The 16660-nt window shown below is 42.8% G+C and overlaps 1 protein-coding gene across 28 annotated transcripts in view; it reads right to left on the bottom strand.

Moving 5' to 3' along the window:
* Positions 1–16660, bottom strand: part of rapgef1b (Rap guanine nucleotide exchange factor (GEF) 1b) — a 206002-nt gene that overhangs the window by 38563 nt on the left and 150779 nt on the right. For 3 of the 28 annotated variants that reach the window (XM_069514398.1, XM_069514399.1, XM_069514400.1), the window contains exon 1: positions 1033–1347. The exons of 20 other annotated variants lie outside the window; for them this stretch is intronic. In XM_069514398.1, coding sequence (XP_069370499.1) covers positions 1033–1060 — 28 coding nt within the window. In that variant the 5' untranslated portion in view covers positions 1061–1347. Of the gene's footprint in view, positions 1–1032; positions 1360–16660 lie in introns of those variants that run through there. 5 more of the 28 variants (XM_069514380.1, XM_069514383.1, XM_069514389.1 and 2 more) reach the window with 5 other exon arrangements.

Here is a 16660-nt window from a genome sequence, read left to right as displayed (position 1 = left end):
CGATCGGAATCGGAAACTTTTACGCCCGTGAAGAATGACTGAGGTAGTGGCGGATGAACCCCCCCCCCCGCCTGTTACTGAGTGTGTGTGTGTGTGTGTGTGTGTCCATTAACTGCAGGCATCACTGGAGTGTATATGTGGGAGACAGCTGGTGGGATGGGATAAAGAGTGTAGCTGGCGGGTATAAAGTTTCCCTTTCCACCGGGGAGACCACCCCGTTTCCCCCTCGTCGCACCCAGCGAGCTCTACGGTGCTCCATTCTGCTTTTCAAGCTGCATGCATAACAATGAACGGCGCCGGTAGACATAACGGGAGGGGGGGTGCCACGTGCACAACCGTTGAAATCAACACAACACAACACAAATACACACACCACAGTCATGGGCGTGAACACACAATGCAACTCCAGTGCACTGCGAACACGGCAGCTAGCGTTAGCAGCTGGGACGCTAACACTTAGCCGCTGCTAGCTTTCAAACCCCATCTTCTAACGGGCAACTACAAAACAGAAAAACAACCCCACACACCTTATTTAGCATTTATTTAAACTTCTTGAAGTGGTGTTTTCAGAGGGAATATTTAACATTTCTTATCTTAACGTTTGTGCTGCTTCAGAATAACCAAACCGAGGTGTATTTACGCTGAAAAGCCGGTGCCCTGTGAGCTACGGACTGTTAGCTCACATTAACGGTATTTCCAGGGCTAGCGCAGCCACACATCTGTCTCTGGTGGAGTTATACCAACATTAACCGTTCACCGGTCCGAGCAGCCGCTACCACCGGTTAGCATGAGACTGGAACGGCACAGAAGAGCCATTTGCTTCAGCTAGTAGCAGCTAGCCGACACGGTTATTATAACTGGACAGCAGAGAAAAAAACAAGCAGTATAAAAGGCCCAGTTAAACCTCCATTCACACCGGACATGTTCCTTATGTGGAGCCACGTTCAAGTGTGGCACGGACACATTTGAACCGTCCGTGCCCCGTCCGAGGAGAACCGTTATCTGGCGAAGTGTGGCCGGGCAGGGGCTTACCTTGCTTGCTCTCTATTTTCCCCGACATTTTCGTAGCCAGCAGCTGTGCTCCCACTCGCAGTTGAACGAAACGGTAGCTGCAGACGAGCCTCGCCGTGTGCCTCCCTCCCGATTATTCCCTCATTTTCGACACGCTGTTGTGTCCGTGAGATGATTCCGCCGGCGTTAGTGCGATGTATTCACAGGGCACACACATTGGTACGGGGAAAAAAGACACTGTCTGAGTCCGTCTCTGGGTGGTTTTCACTGGGTACGCTCTCTCTCTCACACACACACACGTACATACACGCCACACACACATAGACACACACGCTAATGCCTTGAACCCAGGCAGGAAGCAGTCACGGCCAGTGTAACAGCGCCCCCTCTTGTCAGGAATTAGTCACAGCCATCTGTCAACAAGGGGATGGGCGAGTTGTGACAAACCCCAGTGTTTGTTTGCACAGTGTTTCATGGAGGCGATTGATTCACAGAGAGCCTTCAAGTGTTACACGTAATCCACAAGTTCTTTTATTCATGTAGTCTACTTGGTTTACTGTATGTAATTTTGTATTTTGATAGACTATTCTTTCTGTGTTTCTATTCATCTATCTATCTATCCATCCATCCATCTATCTATCCATCTTTCTATCTATCTATCTATCTATCTATCTATCTATCTATCCATCCATCCATCCACTTGTCCACCTACCTGTCCACCTACCTACTTAATAACTTTACCTACCTACCTACCGAACTATCGACCGACCAGCTTCCATGTCTGTCTGTCTCTCTGTCTGTCTACCTGTTAAAAGCTGTAGTCTATATCACAGCTCTGACCTCATCATTGAAGGTTGAAGAAATGACAGAACTTGTTGACTTAAAACAATCCGTTAAGAAACTTAACTGTACCAGCAATTATTGTCAGAAAAACACAAAGACCAACATTAAGGAAGTGTCTCGGTCAGCTGGGGGAACTAAGTGTTCCGCATAAATGGTCAATAACACAGAATAAAAGAAGTGTTCCAGGGAATGGTCAGATGTCATGTATATCGTCTTCTTCATTTCTCTATGAAACACCCCATGGTTGACTTCTACTATTAATTCATTATAGTCTGGGTTTTAAGCTTTAGTCACTGATATTAACTCTGAGTTAAGAGGTTGTAATTTTTTATGCATATCTTTTTTGTCCTCGGAAAAAAATGCCTTAAAGGTTAAATAAGGACTCGCTCAAACAGCCTGCTGCCGAGTGCTGTATCACAGCATGAGGCCAAGACACAGGCACACACTCATCCATGGTTTAGTCTATATGCTTTAATGTCCTCAAAACCTAATCAAACTTAACGTATTGCTATCTATAGTAGGAGGATCTCAGATCACATGTATTTCTCCTCCAACATTTTTCAAACTTAAGTATTTTCTGCAGACACCAAGTTAAACTATCTATCTCTACAAAATACCTTGGCACAGTGCGCCACGTCTTCCCTGCAGTGTAATTGCTCTACTATATCTTCTTTTAAAGTTATTGTTTTAGTCAATACATTTTTTCTTGAGCAAGATCCAAACCCCTCAAAGTCCTCCTGTGCTTTCTACAGGTTAGCATCTAGGCTGGTCTACTTTCCTATGTCCACAGTCCAAGGTCAAGGTCTTGTCTCATTCAAAGCTTACACTGATAAGACAACATGGAACTCTTGAGCCATTAGCTTAATATGATATGTCGTTTCCCAGGAAACTGAGATGACATCTGATTTTGGGCCGCATTTCAGCTCATTATGAATTTAACTGGCAGATGACAACTTGAACAACAGCACAAGCCATTAAATTTGCTCTACGCCTCCTCTGCTTGTTTCCATAAATGTTTTACCCAGTATAAGTGATTTAAATTTTATGATCTTGTATGGTATGTCCACTGTAAAGCACTCTAAGAGGGATTCCTAGATTGGACTGTTTTACTAAAAAATAACACAGAACTATAAAGAAAGTGCATATTCTTAATTTCCCCTCACTGTAATTGAAAATTTCATTTTGATTAAATATATTATTTAGAAATAAAAAGGTTCATTTTGAAGCTTGTTTGACTTTGACAAGTACTTCACGGAACCCAAATGGAAGCACGGAGCCCCCTGTAGGGCATAGTGAAACCCTCGCTGCATGTGCAAGATGCAGCAGTTTCTATTTATTTACTTTATTATAAATGAATACATTTAAAATTAAAGGACAGCAGCAGGAGAGAGGGGGAAGGATGACTTCTCATTCATTAAACTGCTGACTATAGCTTCTGCCTACTTAGCGCTGCACACTATCCCGGCAATTAAGAAGAAGAAGCAACCATCTAGATTATGTCTAGGGCATATCAAGACAAAGCAAGCATGCCCTGTCATCTTTGTATGAATAATTGATCTGACTGACAGAATGATCTACATTCTCTGAGTGATCTGGGTCAGCTTGTACTCACAAAAGCAGAGATGTGTTAAAAGACTAAAGTTAGGGAGTTCTTTATATATTCTTGTTGGAGGTTTTTTGTTCTTCTTCACAACTTATGCAGCTTACACCTCTTCATCAACAATATTTATTCAGTTATCAAACAAAGGCCATGAGTGTCAAGGGTTCATATTTACACTGGCTGTCATTATGCCTGCTTCCTCTGCACTCTTTGCTTGCACAGCAGAAAACACACCCATATAACAAGTGTGAAGTGCTTGCACTAGTGTGTGCACCAGTGAGAGTATGTGGGCGTGCGTGGCAGAGTGGAAGGAGCAGAATACCTACCCCAAGGCTACGATAAAGTCACAGGAAGGAGACAATAAAGTCGTAAGCAGCGGCGGCAGACTTGTCAGGGCAGGTCGGGCCTCGCAGCACAATCAGACTAGATCTGGCGGGGCCTGTCTCAGCTTTCCTGTGAGTTGGGTACAACCAACCTCTCAGTTGTCTAACTCAAAAGTCATTTAAAGGAACAGAAAAGGTAATTGGCTCCAAAACAGGCCATGATTCACATATTGATATGACATCTCTATCTCTGGGGACAAACGTGTTTTCGCTCTTAAGAGGAAGTGGGTTGAAAAAAGATTCACAATAACAAAGGTAAATTTTGTCCTTTTTGATTTCTGCCACACATGACTGAATTTTGTCTGACAGATGATTTGCATCCAACAGGCCAATCTTGCGTTCCTAATTAAAAACCCTAATGCATCATGGTCGTGCGGCGTAGCTCTTTGCTCCTACACACAGTGCAAACCACAAGCTGCGGTTCTACATTGTGCCACACAGTGGTGCTCATGAACCACTGTTCATTTCAGTCCTGATGCTCAGCTGTCTGCACCATGTAAAGGTTTCTACATATCAATATATGGGCAGGTAGAGGGAGTGCTGATGAAATGTATTTTGAATAATCCTAATGCAACAGAATCTGCCATGACAGTGATGAAATAGCTTTTTTCTTGATGAGAAAGAGGAGCTGATGGAAGGAATTTAGATTAGACTACGACAACGCCTACAAGAAAAGTAACACAATAACTTTTACAAGATCTTTATGTGGTCAACAAGTAGTTTTATGCTTAGTTATAACTTTATTCTGCGGCTGAAGAGGAATACGCCCCTTAAACCGATCAATCACCGTGCTCAAATATTCAAGATGGAAATGTGTGTGAAGGTGTGGGAAGGTTCATACTGGTTCACACTGGGAGCTTTCACATTGGGTGCACAGAGGTCTGCTGAGGGCTGGATCCAGCTCATGGCAGACGGGCCAAAGAAAGGAGAAGCGAGACAGTTTAGTTAGCTGAGAGTTGTCAGTGGGAGCCGGGAGAAGAACAGTGTTTGATCTCTGCGGTGGTGGGCGTGTGATGCCGAGCTCAAACACAGTTTAAGGCTCTGTTAACCTTGGCCAGCGGTCAGGCCCCTCCGTCTGTCTCACATCTGAGAGTTGGAGAAAGAGGGAGGGGATCAGCAAGGCTTAAAAAGACTGAATATATTTAAACTGAGGAGTAGGGGAGAATACCTCCACATAATCTGGGCCCTCTATCTTTAGGCCCCTTTGTTAACATACAACAGAATGATTTTTTTCCCCCTAAGTGAGGTCTCTGCGACGGCATTAGAATGGATGGCGTAGGTATCAGTGCAGGGGTTAGACACAAGTCAGTGGAGATTGAAGATGGGGAGGCGTTAGACGAAGAGGACAAGATGTCTAGGTCGTAACCTACTCAATACTGCATGAGAATAGATCACTCTGTCACTGCCACAAACAAACACACAGAGACGCATTTGACAAGGTCGGCAAAATTAGATGTGGGGGGTTGTTGACAGGAACTATGGGAACAAAGAGAACTGCATAGTTTTTCCAGTACACGTTAACATTTAAAGATTTGAACACCATTCTTAAGTCATTCCAGAGTGTCATTTAAAGTATAGGCTTTAAGGGCACATGCATTTTGTAAGTATGCATTTGTGGATGCATGCGCACTCTAGCATGCAGGAATTATTTATGTGCTGAGACAGCCATTGTTGTGCTGCTCTTTAAAGCGTCACAGGGTGGCGGACCTGGCTTTTTGGAGAGCCCAGCTGCTTGCCTTTCAAGATCCCCCTGTCCCATCACCACGACAGTAAAGGTCTCACTCCCTAAAGTCTCCCTCTCTTTCTCTCTCTCCACTGCCTTTTTCCCCCTCTCTCTATTTCTCCCCTCCGCTGTGCCAGTTCCTCCAGTGCCACTGATTGACATTTAACTGCGAGGCCGAGGCAAAGCGGGGCCAAAGAGCATGAAATGAGACTGGCCGCAGGGGTGCTCAGCGAGCCAGACCACTCCCCATCTCGCACCTCTACCTCCATTAGCTGCTGGAGTCCCCAGGGACCGCAGGCGCCCTCAGCTTGAGAGGTGAACTCACGGCTCTGGATGTAAAAAGCACAAAGAGAACCGGAGAGTATAGGCCAACTCTGTGATGCAGTGACACAGAGAGCTGCTGGTCTTCATTAGATTATCATCTTAGCAGTAAGCCTCAGCTTCCTTTCCAACTTCCACTCTCCACTTTAGAGGGCTAAATGTCAACGATCATCCTTTACTTTATTCTGCTCAGCAGGTGGGAGGCATTTAGAGTGTGTTTGCGGGTCTCGCTTCACTGACACTCGACACAAGTCTATCCAAACCTTGTCTAAGAGAATTCTTGTGTTTATCCCTTGTTAGCCACTTACTTCCAAAGCGACACAGTGCATGATTCGCTCTCAGCTATACTCACGCTCCCCCTACAGGTGGTATGCGTAATTCACTATCGTAAATAGGAGTTGTGTTCTGACACTTGTGTATTCGTTGGCAAGCTCACAGAGAAGAAACTGGCAACCTTAGAAACCAAAGAACAATGTCGACCGACAAGGTAGAAAGTTGACACAATTATGATGTGCTTGTTTGGCTAACTTCCAGCTTATTCTCTATCGATATGGTTTTATCAGCATGCACCCTTTTTTGTGTTTAAAATCCAATGCTGAAAAATCGGCCCTGTGGGCCACAAATCATCGCACTATTTCAGCACTGGTCATTTGTGTTGGTGGGTATTGTCAGTAGATACATCAGTGGACCAAGATGCGTCACTTTCTATTCACAGTGCTTCAGCCCAGCTTTGACAGGAGCAAGTTATTATGAACTAGGTGCAGAGTTAGACGGTCTGGTCCGTGGGTGTCACACTTATGTCCGTGCCAGCTCCTGTGTGAGGGTGAGACTGTTCTGCTGGGGAAAAGTCCTGCAACATGGTGCGGCTGCATAGCTCTCCAACTCACAATCCACATAAGGTTCATTTCACAGGAGCATGCAGTGATTAAGGCTGTGAGTAATTGAATTAAGATTGCGTGGCCCGAAGCTAAAGCTGCTGAACAAGAGAGTTGGGCGGAATAAGATGAGGAAGTTTCGCGGGTGGGGTGAGCGAGGTGAGCAGAGCCCACACATTACATTACCACATGTAACGATGATGGATTTGAGTCATTCATTAAGCAGTCATACAAGATAAAATGATGAAAACTTTTTTTAAAGAAGCAAAATTTACAGTTCTTAATGTAGAAATAAGAGAAGCTTAAGTTAGTCTGTGTTATGGAAGTTTTCTGGAAGCTGGGAGAGTTTAATGTAGACTTAATGCCTCAAGGAGACCAGAAGGTGAAACAATATACAAACACTCCAGATGTCTCACGCAACATCTCACCTCTACTTGCGTAACCCATTCCAACAGCACATCATCCATGAAAGGCTAGAATTGCTGTCACTCTCTATGTTACATGTAGGTGTGATGCGAACACCTTACTTTTGGATAGTTAAGTCTATGCATGCATGCCTAAATCACGTTGTGTCCCTATGTCTTGCCACTGGTGAAATACACAAAAGAGTTGGAGTTTGGTGCCTCTTTATCTGGAGCAACTGAGTTAGAACTAAAAGTCCATAAGCGTAGACACTACAATGCACTGCTAGTTGGCCCTTTATCTATAACCTGACCTTGTTTGCTGGGAAAGAAAGGAGGAGTTTGACAGGCACTGTGTGAATGTACAGCATGTGTGGCGGTCCAGGGGCCCTGCTCATTCATAACTAGATGAGGTGTTGCAATGGAAAATGAGGGCAGGGCTTTTTCTTTGTGTTGTTCAGACACTGAGAGTAAAGCTGTGTCCCAATTCTAAGATACATATTATCTCCACCAAGGAGTCAATGCATTAGCCCCTGTCAAATTGTTGCCTCTTCAGAAGAGATTGTTTTTCCCAAGGAAGGACTCATGAAGTTTAGGGGGTGGAGCCAGACAAGGAGGTGGTTTCAGTTTTTTCCTTGACTTTTTTGACATTGTCATTTAGGGTGCTTATTTTACATTTTCACAAATTTTCCAGGGAAAAATTCATGGATCTTGATGAAAAAATAAGACATATTCAGGTGACTGTTTATTACGGCTTGATTTCAGGGGACTCTTTGGGGGACAAAGGCAGAGAAAGAATCCATGGAATTTTATATCGATCGAGACAAAGGGGCAAATCCAAGAAATCTTTCCCTTCATTTTATTTGACATTCTAAGATACACAGGTTTGAATCATTAAGAATAATCAGGCATAAAGGGAGATGATATCTACGAGTGTGTGAAGTTTGGTGCAGCCTAATTAACTGTTGGGCCTTAGTGGAGGTACAGTATATGCAATATTGAGGGCCATCCTAGTCTCTAAATGTTGTGAGTTCACACTGGGAAAATGACTAAATCATTCTCAAAGATGTCAGTAGGAATGTCGTGTTGGTGGAGGAACTACTCACAGCTGGAGAAACATAAATTCTGGATGGTGGAATCAAAACCTCACGAGTGTTAAAAGTCTGGTAAGGATTTTTCTTTGTATTTGATAAGTCTCCAAAACTGAGACTGGCAGCAGCATCCCAAAATCTGTGTTATGTTGATGGTGCAGGTCTTGTATCATTGTGTGTATCACTTATTTCAACATTAATTAGGTAAATGCTATGAAATTTACGACATGAAAATTGTGTTAGTTTACAGTATGTAAGTGGAATACAGTTTAAATTGGTTCTAATCGCGTTCCCTTCCTCGGGAAAATACACTGTGACAGGTCATTATTAATGTAGAACTGCCCTACTTACCTACACACGCAGACTCATGTATGCACCTATTGCTTGTATTGTAGCACTCACACGCAATTTTAGCATTTCACTCAATAACTTAGACACAAATTTTGTATCCCAGGGAAAAAAAGGTGAGCGCTGTTTTGCCATACTTATTTCATTCAAGATTCATAATGAGGAGAGAGTGGATCCTGCAGCAGCACACTTTGCAGAAGGCAGGGAAAGCCCTGGACATGTTGCTAGTCTATCACAGAGCTAACACAGATTGACAGATAAACACACACACAGTCCCATTCGTACCTGTGGGAAATTAAAAATTTCTGATCCACCTGACTGTGGACTGTGGGAGGAAGCCAGGGTATCTGGACCAAACCCATATGAACAGAGGGAAAACAAACACAGAATGCACCAGTGGCTGTGGATCAAACTGGGACCTTTCAGCTGTGAGATGAATGTGCCATTGATTCCTGAAGGTTAAATAACCTTTTCACTTGACCTCCTGTAACCTCTGGCTCAACATGTCAATCTTAGGTTTAATACATAATTTCTAAGCCAGACACCAAGTAAAGGCGTGTTAACATAGCACACTCAAGTGTTTACATCATCCCTTGGGAAAAGAATTAAAGCTTGCCAGTATGTGACATCTGTTGCACCATGTTTTTAACTTCGCATCTGTTTTTGCTTCTTTGGATTTGTCTTTTTCTATGTCTTTTATTTTCTTTATATATGCACACTAAAGTTGATTAATATTTATATCATGCATGTATAATTGAATCATAAATATCAAGCATCTGGACAACAAATTCTATCATTATCTAGTAAATTAAAGCTTTTTTTTTTTTTTACATGAACAATTCATGACATTTTTATCATTGCAATGTGACAGGTGTTGCCTGTAGGGAATAACCTACAGAGAATATTCATTTAGAAGTTTAACAACCAGATACAATATCATAGACTGAATATTAAGATGGATGATGACTTCTCTCCATTTCCTCCCACTATCCAGAAATGAAGCCAAAATATCTTGCATACCAACGCTGCCATCTTGCACACTGAGAGTCAGAATCTGTGGAGCGCCGATCAGGGGATGGAGTGATGTGTCACTGATGCACACACTTGACCAATTGTGAGTCAGTCTCAGCTCTCAATCATGACATTTCATGCCGTTTTAGGATTAAATAACTAATTAAAACCAAACTTACCAGAAAAATCCATGCTTAAACAAAATGAAGGAAACCATCTTTAAAATAATTTATTCGATATATATTTGACTTCTCTGATCGGTCAATGTCCAATCTGCTAAGCTAGCCACCAGGTGGCGATCAAGATGCTTTGGCTTCACTTTAAGAAAGCAGTCATGTTGTCCATTGATTTCGAAGAGTGTGTAAGCATTGTGTTTAGAGCTTGTTGCACTGCCACCTAGTTGTAACAAATACATCAACACTGCTTTAAGAAAATGTTCAAACTTCAGTCCGAAGATTAATGTATTTAAATTAACATCACTCCCTTATATACAGTAAATGGCCTCAATAGGGTCCTCAAAAGTAGTTTCCTCATGCAAAATTGTTGATAAAATCACGCTTCTTTCATATGTTTATGTCCCGTAGACCCACAAACTCTCAAACATATGCATGCACACAGGCACATTCACTACACAACTACAATGTATAGTAATTCTATGATATGTGAATGTGTGTGGCAGTGCAAAAGGAGGACATGGAGACAAAAAAATAAAAGAAGATCCTCCTCATTATCTCTCTCACAGTCAGTCAGCAAACACTAAACACCAAGGCAACGGGAAAAAAGACAAGCATAAAAGACAAGAAAAAAGAGGCAGCAGTTCTGCCAGAGCTGTGTTGACAACTTTCCAGGAGCTGATTTAGCAAAGGAAGCTACATCTGTTGAGCTCCGACGACAGACATTGGGTTGTTCAGGCTGCCTTAGCTCTGATGTGCTGCAATCAACTTCTTTTTTTTTATGTAGACAGAGTAACCTAGTTTGCTCCGCTCACTGCGAAGATAACCCCACAGCCCCTCAGCTCAGGCATTGTGATGGATATTAGTGCCTGTTTAATTGGGGAAAAAACAAATCCTGCAATGAAACATCTCGCTCTCCTGCAGCAAAGAGCGCGAGGAAGCATACAGGAACACACACAAAATCAGACAGACACACTCCCTCTCCCACTCTCATCGTCAGACTCTCAGAAGTATAAATCAGTAGTTGGAGTGTTGCTTTTAAAAGAGGCCAGGTACCACACGAAGGCAGAAAATACCGACCTGGGCCTTCAAAGGCAGAAATGTTTGGACAGCTTGTGACAGCAAAAACGCTTGCTCCAGGGAACGGGTCAGTGCAATGTCCTGTTACGTTTGTGACACGAATGAGGGGGCATGTAGGGGTAGAGAGGCTGTATATACATGTGGAGTGCAGGTGTGTCATGTTTAATGTATCATATGTGTGAAGAGGTCACTACAGCGTGACGCTCTCTGTCACACACTGTCCCTTACGTCTGATCTACGACAGACTAACTCCCCTCGGATGCCAGCTTTGTGCATTTTCTCTCACTTTCACTCAACTCCTGTGACATGGACACTATCAGCCAGAGGAATATAAAGGTTATAAAGGTTATAAATACTGACATCTCCCGGTTTTTCCCAAGTCTGTGCATGGAGGGAGGAGAGTCGCACCAACAGCTCACCTGCCTTCACTGTATTGTTTGACCGGGATGTGTAATGTCATCGTTAAACAGCGATAAACGCAGACAGATGGTTTCCTCATCCTGTTCATCACCTGCTCTGGGCTGTTTGACTTCATTGATGCCAGGTGAATGAGCGTGTGTGTTTAAGCTCATGTGCAGGTGTGTTTGTCCCTGTACAGTAAAAGCAGAGAAAAGGTTGAGACAGGGAGAGTATAATCAGTTCTGTCCTCAGCTATACTCAGCTGATCAAGTTCATGTTCTACATCTATTCTGATGATCAGGGGACCAGCATCTCCATAGCTGCAACACAAGAACTAAAAATGAGAACTTGAAGTTACTCAGCTAATGGATTTGTAAACTTTTCAACAACTTTTTTAGGTTTCATTTCTACAGTTGCAGCAAGATAAATCTTTCTAAATCTAATTTTTTGTTTGCATTTGTTCCAAAAAGTATTTTGTTTGAGAAACATTTCTGGTGTTTAAATGTCACAAATGTTGAATAATATACAGGCAGGACATGAATGAAGCTTAAATCATTGATGGAGGAGAAATTCAGAAAAACAGAGTATAACCAGGAATAAATAAAGCACACGCTGACAACTACAGTGTATTCTAAATATGCAATGATTTTAAACTGAAAGATGAATTCTCTTTTCATTTCAACATTTATAATATCTGGAACTTTGTCACTATGTTTCTGTTTATATCACACAAAACATTTCACCATCTTTTCAACTGTCTAATAAATAGTAAATTATAGCTCAGCCTTTAAATGTGAGTTTCATATGTATGTGGTCAAAGCTATTTGTTCCTGAATACACTTTTTATGTGCGAGCCAGCGTTTGTTGGAAGCAGGGCTTTCAGTTTGGAGAACTCTTGCTGCACTGGCTGCTGGTGAGTGTTACAAAAATGGCTCGCTTACGAAGGAAAGCTGCGGTGCATTCTGGATGCGGATCGACTCCAGTGAGAGCCAAAATAGCCGTATGACTGATAAATAGATGGAAATAGCCCACAGTGTCCAGTTCGCAGGGCCGGCTGCCCCACTCTTTTGATCTGTGGTCCTAATGAGCTTTCAGAACAGAGCCAGAGATGAGAAGAAGGGCTCTTTCAAAAGGACCCTTGATTCTGGGGGAGACCTGGGGTAAGAAGTGCTAGAAGCAGGCCTAAGATGTTGCCTCAGCTGACATTAGTATTCCCTTAAGTATTCCCAGCTACATTAGTAAAACCTGCCCACCCAACTCTCCTGAGCAAGGTCACTTTCATCATTATGAGCTAAGTTATAGCCTACAGAGGGCTTTCCAAGGGATTGGGACCATACATTTGTTCATGATACAAAATGCTTTTTTTCTTCTGTAAACAGATAGCTTAATAATGTCAATAATTCCCTTTGTAGAGATGGCAGCTCCCCGCCCACCCCTGGGTGAATCTAGTGGTTGGATTTGTTGGGAAGGATTAAGTACTAAAGCACCGGTGGGCTGAGACACTGCCAGGGGAAAAATATTTGTTAAACTGCAAAGTGCTTGTGTACAGCACATTCAGTTAAAAGCAAAATCCCTCTGTGAGAATATGCAGCTGGATATGCAATCAAAAAGAATATTTAATGTCTTCCCCCTCGTTCGAATTTAGCATGCAGTGCACTCTGCAACACTTGCGCTCTCCTTTACTGGTGACAGCCGCATATTTGCTCTCTGCATATTAGCCTCATATAATTCACATACAGATACTGATACCTGCACATCATTATAAACCACATACCAGGCATTACTGCAATGAAGCGGCTCGCAGAGAAAAAGATGGCATGCGATGGAATTTCTAACAATATTAAAAGAACATAATTTGGCTAATCACAGGCAGGTTATTTATGGACAAATAAATGAATTAAAGTTGACTGAAGTTCCCAGGAGCGGCAGACTCGTTTCTATTGATGATGAAAAACTTTAGGGATCCAGTCATCTTTCTACGTGGGACTCATTGGCAGTGCTTAATGATACCCGAGCCCTCTCAAAGGCTACAGAAGCAGCAGGACATCAAAGAGCAGTTGACAGACAGATTCTGAGTTGCATGTTAAAAGCCCATTCCTCTTTAAAATGAAAATAAAACTGAAACACCGGCACACACACCACCCTAAGAAAGAATCCCATCATCCTCCCCATCTCTCCGCTGTGAAATACTCTCTCCACATGAAGACAGACACGTTGCTACATCCATCTTTCTTCAAATCTTTTTATTTCAATTTTTTTTCTGCTCTCCTTCCACACTCTTCAAAACCACTCGTGCTCAGGCATAGCCAGGCATGTTTTTGCATCATTAGAGCTAGTGGGTGTATTTGGAGACAGACTTAATGACAGCTCGGGCTTTCCGGCTCAAACGAGAGCCATTGCTAATTTACTCCGAATAGATACGTGGATATACTGGGGTGGGGGGGAACTGGGGGTGTTGGGGGAGTGTAATAATGTCGCCTTATCAAATATTCTGCCGCACAAGCCAAATGACACGACATCAGACTCAGGCCATTTGAAATTACAGTCACGGATTTTAGCGTGTGACAATTGCTGGGCATGTTAATGTGTATTTTTCTGAACAGTAAATCAATTGGACATCACCATGTGCACGCCGCTGTCTCACAGGATGAATGGTCGCCATGATCAAGTGGAGCAATGAAATAGAATGAGGAGTGTTGTATGCTGTGATGTGATAAATTTACTGGCAGGCCAGATTCGCAGTGGATGGCCTCAGAGAGACGCCGTCCGCCCAGGGCTCCTGATTCTGGCACGGTCCTCTGCGATCTATCTTCCCCTCCATTTATCTCTTCCTCCCTTTCGGCCTCTGTTCGCCATCCAAAGCTCGAACACCAACGCAAACACACTAACACACTCCGTAAGAGCATCAATATGGACCACTGCCAAGAATAAACCCTTTTTAAAAAAAAGATTGTTTCTCTGCTTCCCCACTTCTCGCCACTTCACTGCATCTTCCCTCTCCAGCTGTTTACAGGTCACATCCTGTTTGTGTGGCTCTGTCAAGGATAGCGTGTCCTTTTTGTTAACTGCGATGACCCTGCCTGTTATTGAATATTCACATCCAAATGCAGTGGCCCAACCATAAAAAGACAACTTGAAACCCTTTTCTACTGATCAAAAAACCTACGAACATCTGGCTTTTGTCTGCAAGGATACAATCGGCATTCATATCCACGTCAAATGACTCTGCAGACACAGGTTTTTATCTTTTCAGGCTCTGATTGGCAGTAATCGAAACATGACACCTGGGTGAATGTGCTAATTTCATCTTCCTTTTTAGTTTGGCAGTCTGGACATGACACTGCACCCTTTTCTGGTGCGAATATATAACGTGCATTATAATTCTGGGTGTCGGTGCATAAATAGCCATGAATGTTTCTGTACTAATTGTTTTTTACATCTTGGGGACAACATGCTGCGGCGATTTTTTCTACGTATTGTGCAAGATGCAACACTGGCAAGACAGCAAGATTTCCAACACATTAGAGGAAACAGTCTCCCTCGGTCTGCTTCCCTTTTGGTCTTGTTCGCCATTCAAACCACCGATACAGTTCAAACACCAACAACCTAACACACTCCTCGCTACTTCACTGCCTCGTCCTCCAACAGCTGTTTGCTACACACAGGTCACATCCTATTTGTGTGGCCCCGTCAAGGATAACGTGTCCTTTTTGTTAACGGTTTGGAAAGTAGACCCCTCGTACTGAGTCTCTGTGCTGAGCAGGCCTGTTATTGAATATTAACAACCAAACGTAGTGGATCTATTTTCCCGGGCCAGCTCAGGTTGGAATCACAACATGTTGACAACACTTCATAAAGTCCCCCAAAACCCTGCGTCTGCAGCAGCCCGGGGCGATACAGATTAGACCGTAATATGGATTGATCCCTGCTCCCTCTCCCTGCCACCTCTCATCTTCACACATACCATATGTGTGGGTGTTGCTTATGTGTGGGTGTGCGTGCACGTGTACGCTGTGCGCCGCAGAATTTGTGTACAATTTGTGAGCGGATCCCAGCTGCTCCCACATTGGCCAAACACACAGCTTGTTTTTGCACCCTCCACAACCTTCGTCTATAGCACCACCACCCCCTCCCTTTTTTATTCTGGGTCTTTCTGTGAGATTAATTCCTCTCTTCCCATCTTTGGGCTGTCAACTCAGGGTATGGAGTCATTTCTTAAAGGCCGCTGTTCCTGAGGACAGGAGACTGATTGAGTTGTGGCCTTTTTCTGAGTGGGTAAAGAACAGGATTAATGCGAAAGTCTTGAAACCAACACGTTGGGGGGAAAAAAAAGAAGAAAAAAAGAACAGAGAAAAAGTCCTATGGGGGAGGGTTAAATAATGAAAGTTTATGAACAAGAGCATTATATACTGTGTTATTAATTCTTTATGATAGATGTGGTTTCAGGCAACTGCATGAGAAGAAATGCTTTTGGCAAGTAGCGTTGGTGTTTAACAACCTTATAAAGTGAACGACACATCATTAGAACAAGGTTGTTGTTATGAAGAAGTGCTTAATTGTATAAAATGGAACCAAGTTACTAAGTGGTACAACTGTACTAAACCAATCACAGTCCAATTATATACAGTAAAAAAGCTGATCAGGTATAAATAAGCATGAAGGCCTGTCGAGTTTTGGGTGTCCCAGAATTATGGGAGGTTTTGTGATACGGTTTCCAAAAGACAATGATCACAACCCTTTTCTCTTTTAACGTTGACAGTGAATAGAATAGGGTTTGAAAATACGATACTATCATTCATGTAATGTCTATTCAGGAGGCTAAATTTATAGCTCAAATAAGAAGTAAATCAGCCACCATAGATAACTGCCTCGTGAGACTGGAAAGATTTAGAGATGGAGCAAAAATAACTACAGAGGGTGGGGATTAGTTATGGGTCAATAAGTGATAAATATGCTGTTGCTTAGCTGAAAGAATAATTGATTTTATTATAATGGCAATTATTGACACTGAACATGTGATTTTACTGTGTTTCACACGCAGCAGGAGATTGACCGGGGTCAGCCGTGGTTCACAAGAAAATATTTGGATTGTGGAGCATGCAGGAGGCAGAACATGACATATAAACTCCACCGTGGAAATCATGTGTTTGTGTTTACAGCACATCAACACCAGTGTCAACACTTATCACCAAGAAGATCAAGAAGCTCAAGAATATCATTGTCTTTCCAAGTTCACATTTTCATGAATCTTAGACTTTGACACCTCATTTTCATCCTAATAGATATTTGTATTCTTTTTTTTCTCTTTCTCCAGTTACGTGTCCAACACATGTTAGAAACGTCATCAACACACCCACCCACTCAACATTTTCCTGCTGTTTTCTCACATGGGCTCACTCAG

This window comes from Paralichthys olivaceus, chromosome 18 (assembly GCF_024713975.1).
Source record: "Paralichthys olivaceus isolate ysfri-2021 chromosome 18, ASM2471397v2, whole genome shotgun sequence".
NCBI lineage: Eukaryota > Metazoa > Chordata > Actinopteri > Pleuronectiformes > Paralichthyidae > Paralichthys > Paralichthys olivaceus.
The sequence above is the reverse complement of the archived record's forward strand: the minus strand, read 5'-3'. Positions and strand labels throughout refer to the sequence as shown.